At 41.7% G+C, this 19,349-nt stretch overlaps 1 protein-coding gene across 1 annotated transcript; it reads left to right on the top strand.

The window, feature by feature from the left end:
* Positions 1 to 12,752: 12,752 nt before the first annotated feature.
* Positions 12,753 to 14,670, top strand: LOC135482922 (N-lysine methyltransferase KMT5A-A-like). The gene is made up of 2 exons (XM_064763403.1): positions 12,753 to 12,926; positions 14,489 to 14,670. Exons 1-2 carry the CDS (start codon positions 12,779 to 12,781, stop codon positions 14,668 to 14,670), a joined length of 330 nt encoding a protein of 109 aa, XP_064619473.1. The 5' UTR covers positions 12,753 to 12,778.
* Positions 14,671 to 19,349: the final 4,679 nt, after the last annotated feature.

Genomic DNA, 19,349 nt, shown 5'->3' with positions numbered 1-19,349 from the left:
TGACAAATCCAATATTTCCCAATGCCCTTTTATAACAAAATGCCACCATGTCTGTCATGTCTATTATTACTTTCAGCAGTGCCAATGGCATCACTCATGCCTGAAGGAGGAAACGAGGAAAGTCATGATGAAGACGCATTGAGTATGGATGGAGGAGACAGTGGTACTGGTAAGAAATTATCTGCTATTTTCGTTTTCTTTCATCTTCCGATTGTGATGCAAGTTTTCATGTGCACCTAAACAGACCAACGAAAAATGCAGCAAGGAACATTATGATTGATGCAGAAAGTAATGATTGTGCAGTGACTCCCCTAACAATAAATGGAGTGGCGCCATGCCCTTGCTGGGTTCTGCCACTCTGCCCTTTTTGCTGCCAAAAAAATCCCTCCATGCGGCCCCAAGTCTTCCACCAAATGGCCCGTCGTAACAAGCCCAGTCATATCAGCTTTGTCTGCCACTGACGATCTTTTTCATGCCCTGCCTCCTGGGTCCCTGGATTTCTCATCGTCCGTTTTACACCCCCGCTGGCTTGCACGCGATGGCAGGCTCTTCCATCTCTCCTACGGCGGGGGTGCAAACATTACACTCAAACAGCTTTGAATAATAACGATGCGGAGATAAATGAATTTGCGATGAGAACTGTGCATTTCCTTCATCCGTTTCTATGTCCTGTTTGTTTATTCCGCAAAAGGAGAGGGCTAAGCGTCAAATGGAAGAGATATCGCCAACGTGCAGGCTGCACGACAAGTCGTTACTTGGCTGTGTTGGCTGTTTTAGCTGGAAGCACGTGTTCTTGCATTCTGTGACATTCCCATGCTTTCAGACTTGGGGCGGTGTGGGACCATGTGGAGCGGTGCAGGCAAAAGGCCTGGACTGAAATCTCCCTGAAAACGTTTTTGGAGCCTGAACATTTTTCAACAGAGTCATTCACTGTGCCCCTGATGATTGAAAGTGAAAAGAATAACAGGCAAAAGGCCTGGACTGAAATCACCACCAAAATGCATTCTATCCCACACCTTGAGAACATCTGGAATTTTACCCAGTGCCAGGAGGAAGAACCCTGTTAACTTGCTTTGCTGGTTCACTGTGTAAGAATGTCTCTTTAATGTTTTTCAGACGATGAGTCTTCAGTTGACGATGTCACCATGGAACCGGATAGTCGTGGGTCTGGGATGCGAAAAAAGAAGAAAGCCCCCCTGCATGTTGTAAAATGGGGAAGGGAAGAGCTTTAAGAAGTGCAGTCTCTGTTTGCCGATAACATAAAAAGATTGAAATGTCCTAGAAAAAACGATTGCATGAGTGCCATTAAAAAAAGTAAGAAGAATAATGGTCTGATCCACCAGCGATATTGGCAAACAGTAAAAAAGAAAGTTAGCTACATAATTGAAGCTAAGAAGAAGCAAAATGCTTAGCATTTAAACTAAACAGATCTGGGCCTGGTTGCATAAGGCTGCACGCACACTGCAAGCGAATTGGCGAAGCGAATTAACCGCTGCGGAGTGGCGAAATAATTTAATAGACTTATTAAATTGGCGTGTTCAGACTAGAAGCGGTCAGCCAAAGCGATCCAGCCACAAGATCGCTTCCCATCGCATGATTGCTTCGCTTTGCTTTGCTTGGCTTGGCCAATTCGCTTGCAGTGTGCGTGCAGCCTTAAGCCCGTTACACACCAGGTGATAAAAGTCGTATGTCGCATGTAGCTTGAAAAAACTGCCCGGTGTATATACCTAAAACGACATTTGTTGCGCTGTTTCAATGTGTGGTTATCAGTCGAAAGCAAGAATGAAGCGGATCAAATTGTGCAACTATTTGCGTTCCAACATTTGTCGCTTGTGGTTGCAATTTAAATCGTCTGGTGTGTAACGGGCTTAAGACTTCGATAGCGCTAATTCATGTTAAATGACGTAAAAGAACAATGGATTTGTACGTCATTTAACATGGAGATAGCACTGACACCGTTTTATGCAACCGGGCCCAGACCCAATGAAATTGCAGGGCCAAGCAATCTTTGTGTATAATTAATAGTCTTCCATGCACACCATAGTCAGCTGGTTGGGATCAGGCTGCGTGGTGCAAGTTGTGCATTGGTTTGAAACTCGCACGGCACAGATAATCATTTGTACAAATGTTTAAAAACAATGGATGAAGGAAGGACAACGGGGTACCGGCAGAAAAAGTAATCATATAGTGGCGCTGATAGTCAACTAGGTCTCGACACTAGAGGCCCTGCGATCGTTAAAGAAATACGTGAGCTGACAAAAGCAAAGCACGTCGCCTCTATGGAATGACTGATGTTGTGACATCATTTTTCGAAGTCGTGATGTTGCTTTCTCTGTTTTTTCGTAGTGGTGACATTGATACACTACATTTGATCTGTGTTAGGCTTCTGTTACATAGAAGGTCACCCTTCACTTTTCACGTGTCATATTTTACCATTTAATTTCGCAAAAGAATAGAACAAGGCATTCACTTGTGTACTTGTGGCATGCTTTAGCCGAGCAACGAAAGGAAATCGTGACAGATGACAAGTGAAAAGTGAAGCCTGAACTTCAATGTAACAGAAGCCTAAAGGCTACTCTTGTCACTGCTTCCCAAGCTGCTGATGACAGGAGAACCTAGCATCCCCCTCAACTGCGGTAAGATTGGGCCATGATCTGAAAAGATTGCTAAATATTAAAGTAGCTTTAGCCATAAAGGATGGTGACAGTGAAATGAAGAAGACGGCCAACGATTTCATTGAACTAATGAAGATACAATGGAATGAGATGGTGACGAAGATCGCTCGGATAACGCTTGACACGAGAAAGTTTAACAAGACTGTCAAACTGCCACAACCAGAAGACCTAAAGAAGCTTCAAGAGTACATGAAGAAAGCTATTTCTCAACTTGACCTCAGTGACTTGACCTATGAGAATTATCGCAGAGTAAAGAATGGCTGAATTTAGATACAACAGTATCACATCATTTTGCTCATTGCCCCCTGAAAGAAAGATCAGTCTTTTCTGTGTCTCCGCTGCAGTACCTCTAGTGTCAAGACCTAGTTACTCATCAGCACCACCGTATTATTTTTTTGCCGGTACCACCTGCATTGCATGATACTATTTAACGGGACAGTTCCCGATTTCAGAGGTCAACAAACACAAGGAACATTTATTTCATCCAAACACCACTATTGTGGGCTTGTGTCCCCGGGGTGCTAAATACCTACGTACCACTTATTATATCTGTCTCGCATGTCAGAATGTGACCTGTTTGTAAAAGTTTGTTTCAGGTTGACTTTTATAACATCTGATGATTTTCAGTGTAATAGATGTAGGATGATCTAATTGGAACTAAATGCTGTAGCTACTCAGTTACAATGACAGGGGATTAAGTATTCATCACTCACCTGGACCACCTTTTTAACCAGGCCCTGAAGGAATTATTTGTACCATCGACAACATGAATGTGATTATCATATGGTCATATAAAAGGCGGTCCCGGCGATTATTGAATATTAGACTTCATTCCACAGTTGATGAAAGATCAATTTTGGTAGAACTTACCGGTATGTGATTTAGGTATGGCATGCTCACTGGCCAGAAGGTTATTTGGTGCACCTGGTGATTTACTTTTTTTGTGGTAATTTAGATCGGTCTTGGTAGAAGTGGTGAAAAGAGAATGCTGTTAAAAATAAATGTGCTGGGGCCTACTGGTTCCTCATGATTTGGCTCCTAGTGAGAAATCTGTAATGGCATTGTCAATGCCAATCCTGCCTCACTTAAAGGACCATACAGAATTTTGCTAAACTGTCTAGAAATTTGGAAGCAGGGTTTACAACACTCTAAAATATATTTGTTGTCAGTTCCTTTTCAACTTGGATTGATCTCGGAAAGATAACACCAGTTTGATTTAATGCCAGGTTATCTGCTAACATTGTTTGTGAACCCAGTCTAGTCGATCACCACTGATCAATGTGGACAACCAATCCCAAAAACACAAAAGGAGACACCAGGTCCTGACCAGCCACACAGTGATGAGCAATGGACATCAGATCCCAAACTATCCGGTACATGATCATGTCCACCTCTGGCTTTGGTTCTAATCAGTATGTCTTGTTAGGATCTGTAGTCCCTTTTGTTTCAGAGCTGGAATATTGGGAACTTCTGGTATTTATTTCACAGGTCAGAATGCGACTTGTTGGGATACTACCAGTTAGAGGACATCTGAATGAAGAAATTATGTCTGCAGACTCCAATAATGATCTCTGTGTTCGTGTAACCCTTAACCGGTCTTGCATCTACTGTCTGACATAATGTATTATTAGAGTAAAACATAATAAAACCTTTTCATTCTCCCGATTGCAGATATACACAGAAATATTGGAGGGAAATAAACGTCCCTTCCTTGCCAATATTTTTTTGTTTGGTGAACAATGCAATATTGAGGTGCAATCATCAAGGCTTGGAATAACGGGGCGGTCGGGGACACTTGTCTGTGACACAAAATTGCGATTTGGCGGTCACTGGTCAGTTGAAACCTGATGTGGATCGGGTTTTACTCTTCTAATCCATTATGTCAGACAGTAGTTGCAAATTACCCGTACCTCGTGCACATTTCTGAATGAAAGAAGAAATAGTAGTTGTGATTTTGATCCATGAACAAATGGTGACCTTTCTACCCGCCTGATGGCAGCACTAGTTAACGGTTTCCAACAATAGATTGGCTTACTGATGCAATGCCATAATTTCTCTGTGATGGAGATGTAGACTTCCCGGACATTGTTTGACGTGACCGCCATCTCGTCTATTGTTGGGACGGTTAACTAGTCCTGCCACCAGATGCAGATATAGAATGTTCCCCATTTAGCTCTTATGGCTTTGGTGGCATTATACCTGTGAAAAGCTTGAGGTAAAATGCATGGACATTGGAGAAGGCCAAACATTCAATAGAATGTGATGTAAATAAAGTTTGAGTTTGCGTTGGAAATTTAAAGCACACTATTTGCATGATTTTAAAGGCGTCTTATTAGGTAAATCAAATGAATTTGAATGCAGGGTTCAGAACATTGTCTGTCCATTGCAAGGTTAATGAATTCTGTGTTGTTTCAACCTGTCTATTTTGTGAAACTCCGTGAATAGCCACTCAGTTTCAAGGGTGATACCTGTATGTGATTTTGGTATTGTGTGCTCAGTTGCCAGAAATGCTACTTGGATTGATTATCCTGATGTGCACTTTGATAGTCCGATTTCATGGCACCTTGCGCTTTACATGTATTTGGTGAAAGACGAGTCTCATGCATTGATTGGTCATTGATGTGAATCCTGATGCCCATGTCAGGCAATAGGGATCCGTGCAAAATACCCACGCCAGATGACGCCACTACTGATGTGGTCCTGTGGCACAACGTCAGATGTATATTCAACACTCAGGATGTAACTACACTGCAGCAACTCGCAAAACGATGTCATTATGTCACAAAATGTGTGCAGTTTCGATGCAGGACCGCAATGGTAGTGACGCCGCTCTGTCGGGATAAATGGCAGCACGGATCCCCGCTTACTCCTCATAGCTTGTTATTGTGTACAATTGCAATGAGTACCTATTGTGTTGGCCACGGGTTTTGGACAAAATGTGAATTTTAAGCGATGAATGCCTGACCTGATACAGGATTCACATCACTGCTGCATTAGTAGAAGTGGATTTAGCAATAAGGGTGTGCTTCTTTTTAAAAACCTGCAAATTTGATTTTGAACGGTTATCAAGTTTCGAGGTTCTCGCAGGCATAACTGTTCAGTGTGGGCAGGGTATTGCATTTTAGGATATGGAGCTGGTTTCACAAAAAATCTTTAGTCTGAGTCTGAACTTAATGGAGGTATCTGATTGGCTGAAACGCCATCACATGACTGATTATGACCTCCACACACCACGTAGTGTGTGGAGGTCATATTGAATTCGCACGGGTTTCTTTCTTCTGTGTATCTCGCCAATTTTCACACTTTTGTTCACGGTTTCACGAAAACCACTGAACGGATCTCGCTCAAACTTCGCCACAAGCTGTAATATGATGGTCTCCATTGGGGAAAGGGCGGATTTCAACATCCGTTCAGTATTTTCTGCGTTCCAGGACCTTTAGAGGTGGTAATTTTCCATTGACCTGGGGCTCCGCGAGAGCGATGACGCGACGTCGCGCTCTGACCGCCACACCCCAACCGCGCGCCACGGTCTCTCACTGCAGGCGCGCCACACATCTCATCTGGCCAAGTCGCGTCATTCTCCGAGGCTCACCGATTAGGACGTCAGGGACAGGGTATTTGTGCATTTTATCGATGAAAAGTTGCACCAACCGCGCTGGCAAACTTCGACGGAACCTTTGTCGGCTATGATGGTATTGGCTATTCGCACTAACATGGTACGCGCCTCTTATTCGCACCAACACGGTATGAATATTCGCACCGACACGGTATGAATATTCGCACTGACGAAGTGCTTTTCAGTTAGCATGGTTAGGGGAGGTCATCAAATTCGCTGATAAGCGAATTTCACATTTCTAGTTTAAGGCTAGTTCTTGAATTAAGTTTTTTTGTGAAACCCAGCCCAGGTGTCCATTTGATGACAGTATGAGAGTTCGTACAACATATCCCAAAAATGCCATTACTGATCCCAATGAGTTAATCTCCACTGATCAGTGTGGACACCAGAACCTAAGAAGTCGCACAATGATAAATATAATCATGGACCTGTATCTCGAACGGGATGGGCAACTCCACGACGTTCAATGACGTTACGCTATCGACACCTGTGTTACGATGACAACCGGGCAAAACGCCATCTGACCCGGATTTGACCACATTTCAGTTACGCAACACTATTGCATCTATCCATTGATAAAGGCATTTTTCCCCATTTAGCTTTCATGGCTTTTATGGTGGCATTATACCTGTGAAAAGCTTGAGGTAAAATGCATGGCCATTGGAGAAGGCCAAACATTCAATAGAATGTGATGTAAATAAAGTTTGAGTTTGCGTTGGAAATTTAAAGCACACTATTTGCATGATTTTAAAGGCGTCTTATTAGGTAAATCAAATGAATTTGAATGCAGGGTTCAGAACATTGTCTGTCCATTGCAAGGTTAATGAATTCTGTGTTGTTTCAACCTGTCTATTTTGTGAAACTCCGTGAATAGCCACTCAGTTTCAAGGGTGATACCTGTATGTGATTTTGGTATTGTGTGCTCAGTTGCCAGAAATGCTACTTGGATTGATTATCCTGATGTGCACTTTGATAGTCCGATTTCATGGCACCTTGCGCTTTACATGTATTTGGTGAAAGACGAGTCTCATGCATTGATTGGTCATTGATGTGAATCCTGATGCCCATGTCAGGCAATAGGGATCCGTGCAAAATACCCACGCCAGATGACGCCACTACTGATGTGGTCCTGTGGCACAACGTCAGATGTATATTCAACACTCAGGATGTAACTACACTGCAGCAACTCGCAAAACGATGTCATTATGTCACAAAATGTGTGCAGTTTCGATGCAGGACCGCAATGGTAGTGACGCCGCTCTGTCGGGATAAATGGCAGCACGGATCCCCGCTTACTCCTCATAGCTTGTTATTGTGTACAATTGCAATGAGTACCTATTGTGTTGGCCACGGGTTTTGGACAAAATGTGAATTTTAAGCGATGAATGCCTGACCTGATACAGGATTCACATCACTGCTGCATTAGTAGAAGTGGATTTAGCAATAAGGGTGTGCTTCTTTTTAAAAACCTGCAAATTTGATTTTGAACGGTTATCAAGTTTCGAGGTTCTCGCAGGCATAACTGTTCAGTGTGGGCAGGGTATTGCATTTTAGGATATGGAGCTGGTTTCACAAAAAATCTTTAGTCTGAGTCTGAACTTAATGGAGGTATCTGATTGGCTCAAACGCCATCACATGACTGATTTAAGGCTAGTTCTTGAATTAAGTTTTTTTGTGAAACCCAGCCCAGGTGTCCATTTGATGACAGTATGAGAGTTCGTACAACATATCCCAAAAATGCCATTACTGATCCCAATGAGTTAATCTCCACTGATCAGTGTGGACACCAGAACCTAATAAGTCGCACAATGATAAATATAATCATGGACCTGTATCTCGAACGGGATGGGCAACTCCACGACGTTCAATGACGTTACGCTATCGACACCTGTGTCAAGATGACAACCGGGCAAAACGCCATCTGACCCGGATTTGACCACATTTCAGTTACGCAACACTGTTGCATCTATCCATTAATAAAGGCATTGATGACACAAATAGAAGGTTCGGCTTTGTCATCGAACACAGATTATCGCCATTTGAACCAGCGTTTGTATACTTCGCCTGAAAATGGAAGGTAAACGCCATCATGTTGCTCGTAATGCTTTTTCACGCAGCGCCATAACAGTGATGGGGTTTACCTTCCACATTCAGGCAAGGTATGCAAACAAATGGTGGTTCAAATGCCCAAAATCTGTGTTGCATTACATAGCCGAACCATTTATTTGTGTTATGAATATCTTCATTATTGCAATATTTTTGCGTATTACTTCCACTGAAAAGCGGTCAGATGGGGTTTTGTCCGTCTTAACACATGTGGCGGAGCGTAACGTGTGAGTTTCCAATCCCGTTAGAGATACAGGTCCATGATATAATGGACACCAGGTGACTTGGTTGGATCATCCCAACAAGTCACCTGGTGTCCACTAACCAGTCAGCATGTTGTCCAGGTCGTGGTTTCAGTGCATGACTTGCTGATATCTCCTGTCTACTGCAATGGTCAGAATGAGATCTTAAATCCTGATGCTTACATTTATTTTTGTGCACTCCAGGGCCCATATTCATAAAACTACTGATGTCAAAGTGGGGCACGTATCCTTTGTTTGATACAATAGGTAAGTCCCCCACTTAGACTTTGGGAGTTTATGAATATGGACCCTGGATAGTGTTTTGTTGGGGAAATTCCTGATATGCACTTTGATTGACCAAGTATTGTTCAGTAATCATGCATTTTTTTGACATGTGGAATTCGGACAAAAAATCCTTTGCAACATTTGCAGTGAAAAGTGAAGGATGAAATTCCTTTTACTTGTGTGGAACCTCTCTTAAAACATTACAGTCATTGTTAATCATGTCTGTGTTTGCACCGTTTAACCTCACAGGCAGCTTCAGCTGTCAGTGAGTAGGTTATGGCTACAGTTGGGGTGGTGCAAAGTGCCTTGTGTAACTCTAAAAAAAGAAAATATAGAAAAAGACATTTCTGATCACGTGAAAGTTCGGCAGGCAGTGAATGCATTTCTCCAAGCTGTCACTTAATCGGAATCGGGTTATGGCCGTCCCAGAATTTGTTAAAAAGTAACTTTGCACCTTCCAAGCCATACCTACTCTCTGACATAGCTCAGGCTGCCTGTGCTTGAATTAAATGCAAAAAATACAGTGGGCCGTGTTCTAGAACCCTCCTCAACTCTAAGGTCCACTCTAAGCTTTTGTGTTCTGCCCTGTAAAAAATGGCTAAAGGTGAACCTTAAGAGTTGAGAAAACAGTGAGTGCTTAGTTAACAACTGGTGCTGGCCCAGTTCCTTTGGGAGTTTATGATAGGTCATTGCATAGATTCATTCAGGCAGGCCAGCTTGAATTGGTTATTCTTATCCAAGTTCTGGATTCCTTTTCCCTTTCTCACCCCTTCATTGGAAATAGTTAACTGGTGCTGGCTCAAACATTTTCTAAGCACTCACTGCATGTAATTGGACTTGCTATCCAGAAAGCGATAATGCTGACCATCTGATCAACAGACTTGACACTAGATCTCCACTGGCCAATTTGGACACAAGATCCCAAGAAGTAAAACTTCTCATCATGAACTGATAAAATAGCAATTTTCACCACTCTAGTTGTGCATGTTGAATCTTCTTTTTGAATAGAATTGAACAGTTAATGAAATTTATTTCATTTGTGTGTAACAGTTTTCATAAACATTTTGATTAGAACATGTTTCTTGACTTTGTTCCTTTTGTAAATCAAATGAGCCCCTTGCATGGTTGAACTGATTACTTTGAGAAAATATCAAACAAAGTTCTCGCATTCAGTGGTGCAGCATGTTGGATATTGACAAATTAATGTCAGAAGAGCTTTTAAGTCGGGACTTCTGTCTGAAAGCACGCATCTTGCTTTCAGTACTCTGACATACAAGGCCACGTATCCATAGACTGTTTGCTTGTGAAGTTTCCCTGTTCGTGTTTGCTAGGTTGTGCACTGTGAACGTATTTTAGCTTTGTCACAAGGGAACGGTCTATGGATATGCAGCCTTACAGTCAACTTGCCAGTATGGAATATTTCTTTTCATGTGTACATATTGTACACCTTAAGAAGTAAATGCAAACCTAATAAACTTGAATATTTCCTATAATATTCAATGGATCAACATTAGCTTTTTATGGCAACTTTGCAGGGTTCGATACACATTCTGAGACTAAAAGTGTCCTGGTGTCGGATTTTGGCAAAGGCTTGAAATCTCCAAAAAAAAGTGTGACTATAATTGATGTTATTTCAAATTTATCTGTATATAAAAACAGCCAAGCTCCAAAATGATGCAGTCGCATTTTTTTAATCTTAAATTTCAAACTTTCACCAAAAAATGTAGTCTTTGTAAGATCATGTAAGTTGTCTCAAAACTACAAATGATCACCAAAAAAGCAAAAACAGACTGACTGACGGTTTTGGAAAATATTCAGGTCTATTAGGTTTGCATTTAATTTTGACTAGGGGTCATCATAATTGAATACTGAAAGTTCCCAAGTTTTATATTTTACCTTGTGGACAAAAGTTCCCAAATATAATGCCAGCCTGTCCATGTACATGTTCCCAATTTGTTTACGGACAAGGTCCCAAATTTGGTCCTAATGTGTGCACAATTTTTGGCTTCAGTTCCCAATTTCTAAATTCTGGACAAGGGCCCAAATTGTGTCTCAATGTGTGTACAGTTTTCAAGGGTCCCAATATTGAACATTTGGGAAATGGTTGTTCCCAACATGCCGAATTCCCAAAATATGCCTGAATGTGTGTCTGTCTGTGTGTCTGTGTGTCTGTGTGTCTGTGCGTATGTAAAAGGTGTCAACCGGGGACTCGGACATGAATACACACCAACAGACCGGGGACATGGTGTCAACCGGGGACGTCCCCGGTTAACAAGATAGCTTGAAATGGTCCAGAATGCCTTCTAGGACCCAAAAATGTATAAATTTCGATTATTTAAGGATGTCCCCAATTAACCGGATAGTACTCATCAAAGATGCGTAAGAAAACTATGTCCATATTCAGCTCAAAATCGGCCCGATACACTCCAATCCCGGTTGCTCGGAATCCTACGGACCAAAAGAGTCTCGAGCAATGAAACTTTTCCGTTTATAGTAAATTTAGTTCGTGTAACGAATTTTAAAAACGTGTTCATAAACCGATTCTTGTTTAAATGTTTTTCTCCACTAATGTTTGCGTATTAGCGATACAAAAGGCGAAATGAAACGCTAAGAAAACTGTGCGCGGTACTTAAATCTCCTGAGTCTCGCGCAACTACCGTCTGCCTTATACAAATGGCGTCAAAGTCGGAGCCCTGAGGCGGGAAAAGAATATTTCAGCTCCTCCTCGCCAAACATTGATCCCCCCGGCCAAAAGGTAAGATCTGTACAAAGTTGATGTGCCGAACTTATATTCCATGGTGACAGGACGGCCGGCATAGGCCTCGTACTTTGACATCGATCGATGGTCTGAATGTAATGTATGGAATGCATGATAAATTATAATGCATGCACATGACATGGGGAGCGATCCCTAGGGAGATTTTTTTAGTTTTAGGAGCTCCAGCTGTGCTTGTTATCAGAACACTTAGCTCCCTGACCCAGTAGTAGTGATAAGTGTGCCAGCGATATGTTTTTCAGTTGTTATAGCGCGTTCGATTACTGGCGCAGCGCTTTGGTTGAAACGCATGCCGAGTATGGAAAGATATCTTCACACCAGGCGGAGCTAGTCACTGCTAGCCACAACAAACCAGCTGCAAAAAAAGGACGGTCGCACACCATGTGTTCTTTTGTTCGTTGTGCCTATTTTTAGATTTGTTGTGGCTCCCAGTGACTCTCTGCCTGGTGTCGACTGTGAAGTTATCTATTGAGCCCGAACGCTCTCGCGCCAGGCCCAAGTAACTTTAGGGTGAAGTCAAGTAGTATAGGATATCTTGAGAACGGCTTTTTGCATTGATTTCAATTGGTTTGGTTGTGCTGTCAGGTCCGGGAAGCCTCCTTTTGATATTTGGTGCAATGCGATTCATGTTTTGCCACTAGGGCTATGGGGGTGTCATCATTTTCACATGATAACTTGAAAACAGTTTGGGACTGATTCTATTTTTTGTTAGAATATTGGGTGGAGGAGGGAGGTTCCTTTTGATTGATAGCGGATGCGATGCAATTATTGGTTTTGCCACTAGGGAGCCATCGCACCATCCTAAAATGTGGAATGATTGGTGACTAGCATAATGTAGCAAGGGCTAGGTAACCCTGACCCCGAGTAACCCTGATTAGGATGTCAATACACTACGGTCACGGTTACACCACTAGTAATACACCACCCCCGCTTTGCGTAGCTTTTGTTTACATGATAATTTTTACCACATGCACTGACAGTGACATGTGTGATCTGACGGACCATTGACATTGACAGATAAACACTCATTTCCGCTCAAATAAATGTAATGTTTTAACTTTTGGACAATTTTTTCAGGATGGCTTCTAATTTAAGAATCAGGCAGAATGCCAGGGGGACTCTGAGTCTGAATAGTACAACGTGCCCCAGTGCTGTCGCCCAGTACTGGCTCAAGAAGGGTATGGATCCTTCTGGGTTTCAAGCCAGATATATTGATGAGCAGATAGGTAAGTTTAGTCAGTTAAGTACGATCCTCTCCATGTGGACTGTTGCAGTATAAGGCGCTGTGTGGAGCCGTATGACATCATCATGCTGCAACCACTAGATTTCCCCTCTATTACGAACGCCACAGGTCTGACCTTGTGGTGCACTAGCGTAGCACGGAAGGCTTTTCGTACATGAGTTGAGCGCACTGAGATTAGAATAACGCAATGCATTTTGGCTCAGCTAACGAACGTCTGTTGAGCTAGGCTATTTGCTATTCAAATGTGTGCGTCCTTCCATCCATCCATCCACACCTACCCAGTTCCATCGGTCGGCGGACAAATTTTGGCATTGTGTAAGCCTTAAGGCCAAGGCACTTAAAATCTGGCCATTGTAAACAGAAGACAGAAGATTTAGCACTCTTCGATTCGATTTCTGCTCACCAGGGCGGGGCTATTGGCTGATTTTGTTAGTATGTCAGCTTGAATGTTCTAATATTGTGTGAAAATGTCTGGGGATCCTCTACACTCCTAAACCAGAAGAGAATTTTACCACCGATGAGAAGAAAGCGACGGTTTATTTGTGGTTATGGCCAATTACATGAAGGATGCAATCTTAGATACATGAGTTAAGAGCATGAGCCTCGCTAGAATTGAACATACAGGACACAGTGGTCAGTGTTGGCATCACTGTATGTGACAGAATGAATCGAAAAGTGATGTAACCATCTCCCCATTTTGGGGTCTTTTCAAGATAGTGTGGGGCATAATGCTGGGTCATACCCTGCTTCTCAACCATGTATTTTGGAAATTTTAAGGGATTAGTAATGTTTTTCAAAATCGTTCCAAATACAGTTTACTGGTGAGACATAACGCAAAAAAAACCCAACTGACCAAATTTCCGTGCTGAAATATTGCTGCATGACCAGTATGGGGGGTTCAAATCGGCTGTTCAAGGGGTAAATATCTTGGCGCCAAAAACAGACGTTGGCCATGTTTTGAAAAATGATGTCATACCATGTAAAATCCTAGAAGAACTTCCTCGTGTGGCTGACGGTCGGGCACTTGCAAAAAGTAGCAGCTTGCCAAACGTAAATGGGCCCATATGTGATATACGAGCTGATATCCACTCTGAAGTTTCTGGGTTGTTTTAAATTGCTCGCTGTGACTACTTTCATGAAAAGCAGTGTGGCTCTGACTTACATGTACTTACACTTTAAAGGTTTAAATAAACATGATGTTAGTGTCAATCTGATGTCATGCTGAGATCACTTTATTGACACCAATTTGACTAACTCTATTTACATTAAATTTTGAAAAGCTGTTTAATTTTGCGATTTGGGAGGCAAACACGAACATAAGATGTGCTAAATGTTAACCCTAATGGCATGCATTTTTAAAAACCATTAAATTTTGGCACCAAACGCAGAAATTGTGTCTACGCCAAATGAAAAATGAGCAAATTCACAACCTTTTGGCTTTGCCAACAATACCCGGTTTACAGCAAATTAGCATGAAGATTGTAGACACAGATGAGCACATGATCCTGCTTGGACATTTTCATATTTTATCATATTTTATTTCAGGCCGTGGAGTTTTCACCCTCCAAGATATAAAAAAAGGTGACTTCCTGCTTGAGTACTCTGGAGAGCTAATCTCAAAGAAGGAGGCCCTGCAGAGGGAGGAAGAATACAAGATGAAGGAGAAGGGGAACTACATGTTCTTTTTTAAGGTGAACGGCACTGAATATTGGCGAGTATTTTTATAGCAGTATTAAAATATTATGTTTGCTGTCAAAGGCCAACTAAAAAAAGGTACTACATGTAGATCATTTGGGGTTGATATCCAGGAAAAAAATTGCTAGCATGATGTCATGAAAGGTATGTTGTTTTGATATCCAGAATTTCATGATGAGAAACTGTATCTTATTCAGTATTAAATGCGCTGGATTTCTTTGAAGATTGGGCATTCAAAAATTTCCAAATTCCTTTGTTTTTTTATGGAGATCGGTTTTAGCCTCTTGTTGAACTTGAATCCTTTTCATTTAGGATAGATCAGTGTGGAACACTCAAATCTAATTTTGAGTTCCCATTTTAGTGAGATTGACTATTTTTCTGGCCACACAAATTTTGGCCATTCTGAGTCACTCCTGCTAGGCCTTTAAAGAGATGGCATGGTGGAGCATGACGAGATCTGTCGATAGAAGTGCTGATCTGATTAACCCTTTAGCTCCTAGAGATTTTATTTTTAAATACCGTGGTTCCCTGGAGCATTTTCACAAAAAATTACATGTATTCGTTTTTTGGAAAAAGAGATAGAAAAACTAAAAGATAATGTGCTACAAGTTGTGTTTATTTTGTTCTATGGAAGGTCCTCTACACATCTGAGGGTTTTTTTCACAATGAAACGGCCAGGGGCCATTGTGCTCACCGTAAGTATTTTTAGTAGACAGTTACAGAAAGTGCTACAGTATGTAGGCCTCTCATAATTTATACATGCATCTGTGACCAGTTCAGAGCCGGCCCTGGCCAAGTGGTGAATCCGAGACTTGTGGTTCCAAGCTTGTAGAGTCTAGGTGAAAATGATAGTGAAGAAACGTGCCACTCCATGACAATGGTGAATATACTTTTAACTTTGACCTCAGTGACCCTGACAGGTAGGTCAAATAACAAACCAGGGTGATATGTGATGTAGACACATCCACCTGACCATAACAATTTCATCGCTCGTTACACTACAGCAATCGGCAAAAAACGATTTCCAAGATGGCCGCCTAATTAAATCTATGGCACCAAATAAATCAAAAAATGAAGAAAATGTAAGATAGAACTCAGAAAAGAAAAAAGGAAAAGATGAAAAATAAAAATATTTTTGGCTGTCCTTGACCGGGGTTTGAACTCACGACCTTTGGATTGCCACAATACGAGGAAAAACCCACAAAACATGCAATTTCGGCCATATTTGAATTCCGATCTGGCTGAAACTTGGCATACAAATAGTAGCTTCTTAGATGCATCATTACACAAAATTAAAACTCTTTACATTGAACAACGACAAAATGTACCAAGAACGGTAAAGTTTTCAACTTTGACCTCTGTGAACTTGAAAGGTGGGTCAAATCAAAAACCCGTAAGATATGTGATGTATCCTTGCTGGGAGTACCTACCATGAAACTTTTATCAAAAACAAATCAGTAATAAGCGAGAAATCACACTTTTTGAGTTTTGAGTTTGGGCCCCCTGGTGGCCAAGTCAATAATCAGACCGAACCATAATTCAGTGTAAAAGGTCAACTGACCTAGGGGGTCATTTGTTCAAAGTTTCAAGTTCATAACTGTTGCGGTTGAGAAACGTGCCATAGTTACACTCGAACGGCAAATTTACGCCATTTGACCTCTGCGACCTTAAAAAGTAGGTCAAATCCGAAAAATCGTGCAACATCTGAGGTAACCTTGCTAGGGGTCCCTCCCATAAAAATTTCATCAAAAACAATTTGCTAATAAGCAGGCTATTGCACTTCTTACTTTTTCTGTTTTGGCCCCCTGGTGGCAAAGTCAAGAATCAGATCAGGCTGAAATTCAGCACCAGAGGTTATCTGATATAGGGGGTTATATGTACCAACTTTCAAGCTCATAGCTTTGGTGGTTGAGAAACGTGCCATAGTTACACTCAAACGGCCAATTCACGCCATTTGACCTCTGCGACCTTGAAAAGTAGATCAAATTAAAAACTCGTAAGATATATGATGTATCCTTGCTATGAGTACCTACCACAAAAGTTTTATCGAAAACAAGTCACTAATAAGCGAGATATCACACTTTTTAGATATCCACATTTGGCCCCCTGGTGGCCAAGTAGAGAATCAGATCGGACAGAAATTTAGTGTCACGGGTCACCTGACCTAGGGGGTCATGTGTACAAAGTTTTAAGTTCATAGGCCTAGCGGTTAAAAAACGTGCCACTGTTTTTGAACTAGGATACGACGGACGACGACGACGACGACGACGACGACGACGACGGACGACGACGGACGACGGACACTGCGGTATCGTATAGACTCCCCTACGGCGAGCCAAAAATGGTCATAGAAGTCTGTCAAATAATATTTCATATCATGTCTCCTGAACGCCCAGATCCGCCCGACCACGTGTACCCCCACGCAGACGACAAAAATACGCTAAAATAATCACAGCATGGACCATGTACATCATAGCAGTGTTTCAACACATAAACCAATGATCAATGCACGTAGCAGTGCTGCAATGCATGTAGTGCTTAGTGGTTTTGCAAGTGACCCTAGGCCCTTTTCCAGACCCCCTCCTTCCTCAATTCCTCCTCCAATATCTAAGTCTGAACCTCCAAAGTCATCAACACAACTATCTGAATTGTCGCTGTATAAATCCAGCTGCTGTAACACATCGTCGACTCCAAAATAAGCCATTGTCCTCCCACACAATAGCTCCACAATGGCGTGATTTGCAAAATGTCAACAAACCTTGGTCCCAAACTTCAACTGAAAATTACTCCCTATCCATACACAGCAACATGATAAAAACTTGCATGCATTCAATGCAGTATACTTCCTGGTACCTGAAAACGAGGTTGGTCTCACTCCACAGTTCCCATGTATTTTTCCATTTATAATTTATGCGGTCGGGCGGTTGCGGGCGTCCAGTGAGAAACGGGCAGGGCGGTTCCGGGCGTCTAGGAGCTATTAAAAGGGTTAATATTTTTTCACCATTTTTGAGAGGAAACTTGAATGTGAAGACACAAAATTTTAGATTCTTTGCTAATTTGTAGTTTTTCTGATATCGTTGACTCTGGATTTTCTCCACACTCAGAATCCAGTAAAAATATTTACTTTGGCTGTACTTTTTGAAAATGCTGTGTGTGTTGTTCAAAAAATATCTCGAAAAAATTGAAAACTGTAATAGATGTTTTTTAGCTCACCTTGCATGCCTTGGTGAGCTTATGACAAGTTATGTCATCACGTCTTGTCACATCCGTCGTCTGTCGGTCAGTCCGTCCGTCTATCTGCCGTCCGTCCGTCGTCTGTCAACAATGGTAGCACGTTTGCTCACTGTTGTGTCTACAAAGTTGAAACTTTATGTGAGGATGTCTTATGACAATGACTTGACATACATGACATACCAAAAATCATTGCAATTTGATCTACTTCCTTGGCTATAGGCAGCCATCTTTGAAAACCGAATTTTGTCAATATCTTATGAACGCTGATAGCTAGAAGCATGAAATTTTTTCTTTGGACACCTCATTAGGACTACATGACATATTACACAGGTTTTTGATTTGACATACTTTTCAAGGTGACAGAGGTCAAACTTAAAATTTCATCGAAGGTGGCACGTTCCATCATTATTTGTCATAGACTCTTCAAATTTGGTGGGTAGACACCTATTAGGCATCTCTACGTGTTGGCAAAGATCTGGTCAATGACAATGTGACCTACTTTCCAGGTGTAGGTAAGGTAGGTCAAAGTCATGAAATCCAAGGTGGGTCATCAAGAAACCTTCACTTTGTGATCTTCAAATGTATGTCATGGATTGTTCGGATCAATCTTAACATAGTGCTTGAAACATGACCTTGACCTCTTGACCTACTTTTCTAAGAAGGTCACAAAGGTCAAACTCGAAAATTTCACTTATATGGTGGCATGTTACGGTAATGTCATTTTGTCTTAGCCTGTTAAAATTTGGTAGACACCTATTCGTATTAGGCATCTCTTTATACCCCGGTGTGTTTTATACGCAGGAAAATACGGTACATAATGACCTATTTTTCAGGTCATAAAATCCGATGTGGGTCTTATATCAGTGAAACCTTCACTGTGTGATTTTTTTATTGAAATGTCCTTAGATTTATCTGATCAAGCTCAACGTAGTGATGAAGAACATTGAATCGCTTGACCTACTTTTTAAGGTCTCGCTGGTTAATGTTAATCATGACAACCCTCTTTCTTTCATGTCTTTTATACTTGAATAAAAATAAATTGGAAATACCAATACTGATGGTGATGGTAAGGACCATTCATCCGTTCGCACCTGTCTTTTATTGCCTCATCTGAACACAATGACCCGAGGACATTTCATTTCAATGCTGCAGTTATACCCAGACAATTTTCTCCACAGTCATAAGATTTATCCCTTCACAAATTTGTCCTCCAGAACCATTCACTCCATTAGAATTAAATGGTATTCCCTTGTTGTCCTCCGGGTGTTCCCGAGGAGAAGATTTGAAAATTATGCATCTTCAAAGTCAAAACCTATCCCTGTTATTTTGTCTCCCACCAAGTCATTCCCATGTGAGCACAATGTCCCCAGGACATTTCATTTCTTGTCTGGGATGTGGTTTCATCAGTTGGCGTTGAAGCTCCAGGAAGTTGTGCTCAGAGTGGGGGTAATACGTAGCGGACGTGGATGTGCATATC

The sequence above is a fragment of the Lineus longissimus genome, chromosome 2, assembly GCF_910592395.1.
Source record: "Lineus longissimus chromosome 2, tnLinLong1.2, whole genome shotgun sequence".
In the NCBI taxonomy this organism is placed as follows: Eukaryota; Metazoa; Nemertea; class Pilidiophora; order Heteronemertea; family Lineidae; genus Lineus; species Lineus longissimus.
The sequence above is the reverse complement of the archived record's forward strand: the minus strand, read 5'-3'. Positions and strand labels throughout refer to the sequence as shown.